This window comes from Adiantum capillus-veneris, chromosome 27 (genome assembly GCF_014529385.1).
Source record: "Adiantum capillus-veneris isolate H3 chromosome 27, ASM1452938v2, whole genome shotgun sequence".
Lineage (NCBI taxonomy): Eukaryota > Viridiplantae > Streptophyta > Polypodiopsida > Polypodiales > Pteridaceae > Adiantum > Adiantum capillus-veneris.
The window spans coordinates 72936539-72942900 of record NC_140957.1 but is presented as its reverse complement, the minus strand read 5'-3'; the positions used below and the strand labels follow the sequence as shown (position 1 = coordinate 72942900).

The 6362-nt window shown below is 41.2% G+C and overlaps 1 protein-coding gene across 3 annotated transcripts; it reads left to right on the top strand.

Moving 5' to 3' along the window:
* Positions 1-374: 374 nt before the first annotated feature.
* On the top strand, positions 375-5293 carry LOC147422189 (protein NARROW LEAF 1-like). Of its 3 annotated transcripts, none has more exons than XM_086503205.1 (6): positions 375-1145; positions 2162-2537; positions 2777-2920; positions 3621-3861; positions 4148-4645; positions 4729-5293. In XM_086503205.1, exons 1-6 carry the CDS (start codon positions 1003-1005, stop codon positions 5133-5135), a joined length of 1809 nt encoding a protein of 602 aa, XP_086359331.1. In that variant the 5' UTR covers positions 375-1002; the 3' UTR covers positions 5136-5293. The 3 variants fall into 3 exon arrangements, with proteins under 3 accessions (XP_086359331.1, XP_086359329.1, XP_086359330.1); XM_086503203.1 differs by having other exon boundaries at positions 383-1145; positions 2057-2537; XM_086503204.1 differs by having other exon boundaries at positions 383-1145; positions 2044-2537.
* Positions 5294-6362: the final 1069 nt, after the last annotated feature.

The window sequence follows — 6362 nt, the reverse complement described above, 5'->3', positions numbered from 1 at the left end:
TCTAAAGCATGGACCATAAAGGTCAAGCAACATTCCATTGTCACATTCACAAAATGGGTACCCACTAGCAAAGATGTAAACAAAACTATTTGCAAGCTTCTATCAAAAGGAGACATTGATTGTGACATTGTTGGGAGAGTGGTATTGCCTTGCACATTCCTCCATACATAACATGCTACCATGTGGGAGCCTTTGATTATGAACCTTAGTAAGTAGAGCTTTGCCATCATTATTTCCATTGATAAAAGGAGTAAGAGGGGGTCAAATGAGTAGAGAGAGAGAGAGAGAGAGAGAGAGAGAGAGAGAGAAGAGAGAGATTCTACTCATTTCAAACTTAATTTACATACAAACTAGGACCCCAATTAGCTAGCTCTGTTTCTTTCTCTGTATAATAAATGACCCAATTGCTCCTTATCTCCAATACAATCCATCTAACTTCATATAGAGAGAGAGACATACACATAGACATAGACATGTGTGTGTGTGTGTGTGTGTGAGAGAGAGAGAGAGAGAGAGAGAGAGAGAGTGTGAGAGAGAGAGAGAGAGAGAAATTTGACACCATGTGTATGATTAGGCCTAGTTGAGAGAAGGAAGGAGGGGAGGAGGAGGACGAGGATAAGAAGAATACAACGACGGCAAGGAAGAAGTATTGAACTCAAGACGTGAACGTAGCCGTTAAGTGTTAGGCGCCACAGCGAGAGAGAGAGAGAGAGAGAGAGTTGTTATGCAAGGGGGACAATTGAGCAGGTGCCTCTCGAGAAGAGAGAGAGAGAGAGAGCCATCCTAAGCATACTCTCTCTTATATCTACAAAAAGCTTGGCTTCACCTGAGCCTATTCATAAAGAGAACCTGAAAAATTTCGAAGACCTGTGCGAGAAAAGCAGAAGCTTCTAGTTCAGAAGGGCCAAAACTCAAAGCTGATTAGGTACAATGATCCAAGGGGACATGAGAAAAATCTCTTCTGATTTTTCAAGAACTGCCCATTTCAAGCATGGTTCCTGAATGACAAAGAAAACAAGAATCTACCCCACCTCAGCTATGGCTAGCTGCTGTCGGCAAGAAAAATCTGCACATTTGGCCCAGACAAATCAACCCGCCGAAGAACTCGTGAATCTGAATGTCCCTCAAGCACCTTCAGATGAAGGGTACTCCCTCTACTTGCAGAGCCTTTAACGAATGTAAACTCTGCATGCCTATTTGTCTTGACTTTATAAGGACTGCATGCGTCCAATTCTGTTTCATGCATTTTATCATGAAGGCGAAAACAACTCTTTAAGTTGATTTAGGTACATTTCAGCTTATTTAGTGATCATAATTTCAAGTGTTGTGCTATCCGGCAACATTATTGCAGATGGATATGATATGCCCATCCAGACTATATTGTGTATTTTAATTCATGGAAACCTAAAGTACTTCAAGGTTTCCTGGTGTCATCTGATTGCTGTGCCATTGCATCGATGGACCTACATTTCTGTGGTCTTATTCTAGCATTGGACATTGGGCGCCTTGCAAGTGGCGTCCAGGAGAGCATGTCATTTGTATCTCTGGCAGTTCTGCGTGATTTAGTAGCATTACGAGAGTTACATAATAATTACTTGCCATTAACTGCATGTGAGGATCATTATTATGAGTGTTCCAGAATTCTAGCATTGGACATTGGGTGCCTTGCAAGTGGCGTCCAGGAGAGCATGTCATTTGTATCTCTGGCAGTTCAGCGTGATTTAGTAGCATTACGAGAGTTACATAATAATTACTTGCCATTAAGTGCATGTGAGGATCATTATTATGAGTGTTCCAGAATGATTACTTGTCATTAAGTGCATGCGAGGATCTTTGTTATGGGTGTTACAGAAGAAATATTTGTCAGTAACTGCATGTGAGGATCATTATCACGGGTGTTACAGAATAATTACTTCTCATTAAGTGCATGTGAGTATCATTATCCCTATAAAGATGGGGGCTGTGATTACAGTTAATAACTTGTCATGGCTTTCGCTTTGGCCATGTTGATGTCGTGAGTCGGTGCTTGACCATGGGGTAAAGGGTTGTGTTGTAGGACTTTGGAGGAGACTGGCACCCTTAAAGTGGGGGGGCAATGCTGTTCATCAGAGGGATCAGCTTTAGAATGTGATTTCTGTCTCTCTTCTGGCAATTCTAACAGGCGGCCATGGGAAGACAATACTTCTACTCCGCTGCAAGCTGAGAATAGTGCCGCTTTCTTTTTGTGGCCTCCAGCATATCGGCTACAAGGCAGCGCTATTGAAAGAACCAACTACTTTTGTGGCCTGCAAAAAGACATAAGCTCTGATGTCAGCGAGAGAGCGCCAAGCGGGCCACAAGCTACAACACTTTTAGATTTGATGACTATTCGCTCTTATCATAGTGAGCAGCTGCGCCGAGTGAGTGTTGGAACTGCGATTGGATTTCGGATAAAGCAAGGTGTTTTGACCAACATTCCTGCCATCATTGTCTTTGTGTCTAGGAAAGTACATAAAGCGTGGCTTCAAAAGGGGCAGAGGCTTCCAGTTCACCTTGAGGTCAGTCTCCTCTCCCAACTGTGCTTTAAAATTACCATTTTGATCTGCAGACACAAACGTGGAGTGGATTATGTTATTGTCTCTTCTTTATATTATCTTGTTTTGCGTGTGACTGATGCAAAGAGGCAATACGTCGGAGAGATAATCTCATTCGTGGGATTTTAAATTCTTTGCATTCATATGTGGGCTTGTTATTAGGCTGCGGAAGGTAAAATGATTGCATCAGGATCTTTTTGCAGGGTCCTGGGTGTATATGGTGCGATGTCGATGTTGTTGAATTTGCCTATCACTGCACAACAGGTAACACTTCCAAAGAACAGGTCTACACGGAGCTTGTGGAGGGCTTGCGTGGAAATGATCCCTGTATTGGTCCGGGATCTCAGGTACATGCTTTCTGTGACTTTGTGTTATTTCATGTCTAACGGAGGTCTTAAGACTTTTTGCATGATTCTTATTATGTGCCAAAAATGTTATTGTTTTATCAAGGGAACCCTTTCTTTGTGCTTCCGAGGACATACTTTGTACTATTTTAATGTATAGGTATCAAGATGTTTACCTTTCCCTTCAATTTTCAAAGCAATGGGCTGTTCTTTCAAAACTGATCATGTAGAAGTGTAGCAAAAGATGAGATAGATAGAGATGCACATAATTTTATAGACAGTGGTCTCTGGGGTAGCCAATAAGGATGGGTGCAAATGATAAGGAACTGTTGTAGAAACATTTTGTTTTACCTATTTAGAAGCAGTGCAAATATTCCCATATCCCATATGAAAACTGGTTATCATTACAGTTGACCATAAATTTTGGGATTGTGGCTAGGAATTCCTTAGTAACTGAACGATGGGTGGTTGCTTTGTCTGAGTATGTGTGAAAGATGAAATGTCTGCAACATTTTGTCTCGATGATGTGAATCCGGAGCGATGAGATTTAGTGCATACACTCTTCTGTCTTGCTTAGGGTTCTTTAAGTGAGCACATGTTTCCCTGCGGTCTCCTTTATGCAAAGGTTTTTTTGAGGTGCCGAACTTTAAACAATGATAATTTTATCAAGTAAATAATTTGTCTTTTTGTTTCCTCTTGTCAGGTAGCGAGTCAAGAAACATATGGTACTCTAGGAGCCATAGTGCAAAGCAAGAATGGTGCCTGCCAAGTTGGCTTCTTGACGAATAGACATGTGGCAGTTGATATGGATTATCCAAATCAAAAGATGTTTCACCCTTTGCCTCCAAACTGTGGGCCAGGTATTTACCTAGGTGCTGTCGAGAGGGCAACATCATATATCTCAGACGAACGGTGGTACCACTTTTTTGCAAGTGTTAATCCAGGTATTGAAATTGAAAGCTCTTTCTGAAAAAGTCTTATTTGATGGTTAAAAGTTCAAACTATTTGTACGCGCAGAATGATAAGTTAGGGCTCCAGGAATCTAGAAGATGAAATTGAGAGCAAGGATTTGAAGTCTTGTTGCAGATTTTGAAGTTCTATAGCTGTAGCCTATAAAGGTCAAAGTGTTGCTGAGGAAGTATAATGTGTTGCAATTGCTCTCAAGCTTTGTGCTTCAGTCATCTATCGTAGTTGTTAATCTGACAGCTAAATATTGGTGATTTTCAATAGAGACATTCGTCCGGGCTGACGGAGCTTTCATCCCCTTCTGTGATGGATTTGATATGTCGAAAGTTACAACAATTGTGAAGGGGGTGGGGGCTATGGGGGAAGCCAAACCTATTGAGTTGTTAGCTCAAATTGACAGCATTGTAGGCAGGCAAGTCATGAAAGTTGGAAGAAGCACAGGACTTACACAAGGTCGCATTATGGCATATGCAATGGAATATAATGATGCTCGTGGAATATGCTACTTCACTGACTTGCTTGTAATAGGGGAAAACAAGCAGACTTTTGATTTGGAAGGTGATAGTGGGAGTATCATATTGATGACGGACGGTACAAAACCTCCCCGCCCTGTGGGGATGATTTGGGGTGGCAATGCAAATCGTGGGCGTCTGAAAATGCAAAGTGGACATGGGCTTGAGAATTGGACAAGTGCAGTTGATCTTGGCCGGCTCTTGGATCGGCTACAACTAGACTTGATTACCAGCAATGCTGCTCTTGAAGGTAAGCTTTCATTCATAAGCACATGCATGCGCACACGCATCCTAGGCGCATGTGCACAAACTGATTTTTGATTGGATGTGCAGCTGCAATCTTAAAGCAACGGTGGGTAACTATGGAGGGACTAAATGCAGGGGACTGCTTGTCCAGATCCTTGAGCTTCTACCAGCCAATAGAAGTTTACCACCATGCCCCTGTCTTCAAGACTCAGAAGATGAAACAACGAAAACGCACGCACGAGGGTGATTTGGGTAATCTTGAGGAGCTTGGTAGGCTTGAAACGGAACAAGGATGGACTTTTGTCAATGCGTCAGATTCCACCAGCGAGGCCATTGATTTTTTGGGCGAGGGCTCGTTTGAGCATGAGGCCTCCAAGAGAAACTCAGGGCATGATCTTAACAAGCACATGCCAGCATTGAAGAATGCTGGGAAGGAAGATAATGCATGTGCACTTCATCTCTATAGTGCAGACACGAAGCAAAGATGGTTATAATGTATACACAAATGACAAGCCGCCTTGTCTAGCGCTCGACCAAAACCAAGACACAGGGAAGGTTTCATGAAGTGGAATGATACTTCTTATTATTAATAGGGAATATATAAGCAAAATTAACAATCTGAGGAAAAATTTTAAGGTGTGAAATTTTTACTTGTGAGGTTCAAAAGTGAAAATAAGCATAGTCATTGACAAGGAGTGGTGTAGCTTTTTAGGACTCACAGTACGAGGAACATGAGGAGGCTTGAAGTCTCCAATTATTTCAAAGTTGAAGGGCAAAATTATGTCTATAAGGGCAACTTCCCTTAAAGAGAAGATGTAATCTTCTACTTAACATAATATGGTGGAAGGGGGAGCCCTTTACACGTGTCGCAATTTACGATTTGAAGGCTAAAGTCCAAAACAAAAACAAGCCCCTTTGCACGCAATAAAGAGGGAGAGAGGGGGAGAGAGAGAGGCCGCCGAAGGCGGCCGGCCGTACTAGTCATTAGATATGTCTTTGTAGATTAAATTGATAACCAAATATTATCGAAAATTGAACGAGCAATTATTTTCCTTCCACGTTTGACAAAAACGACCAATTACTATTACCAAATAAGGAGATTGAAAGTGAGCCACTTTTATACCAAAAGTTAGATTGTCATGATTTCAAAAGCAAAAGAAGCATAATGTAGACACATCCAAAGTATGATTTTGAATGGCTATAGAATCCACTTTAATTTTCCTAAACATTATGAGAAACATACTCTTTTCTTTCTCAAATTTATATTTACATATAATGGTAATCACCATCTAGAAGTCATGCTATGCCATTATGGGTATCTAATGACTTTCCAAATAGTACATGCCATTGCTCTCCTGACTTTCTCGACATTGCACTCCATATAATGGTAAGTTACATAACCATATATGCCATTATGGGTATCTAATGAATTTCCAAATAGTACATGCCATTGCTCTCCTGACTTTCTCGACATTGCTCTCCGTATAATGGTAAGTTACGTCACCATCTAGAAGTCATGCTATGCCATTATGAGTATCTAATGACTTTCCAAATAGTGCATGCCATTGCTCTCCTGACTTTCTTGACATTGCTCTCCTAACTTTCTGAATTGTGCCCCTAGAAAGTCAAATTATTAGCCAAAAGAATTGAATATTTATGTGATTTGTTGACATTGCAAACATTGGGCAAAATCTCATGATGTTGAGGTAAGTCTCAATGTG

Coding starts and splice junctions, on each gene's coding strand:
- LOC147422189 (XM_086503203.1), top strand. CDS start 1,003: ATGACAAAGAAAACAAGAATCTACCCCACCTCAGCTATGGCTAGCTGC. Junction 2,538..2,776: donor GGCTTCCAGTTCACCTTGAG/GTCAGTCTCCTC, acceptor ATCTTTTTGCAG/GGTCCTGGGTGTATATGGTG. Junction 3,862..4,147: donor TTTTGCAAGTGTTAATCCAG/GTATTGAAATTG, acceptor GATTTTCAATAG/AGACATTCGTCCGGGCTGAC.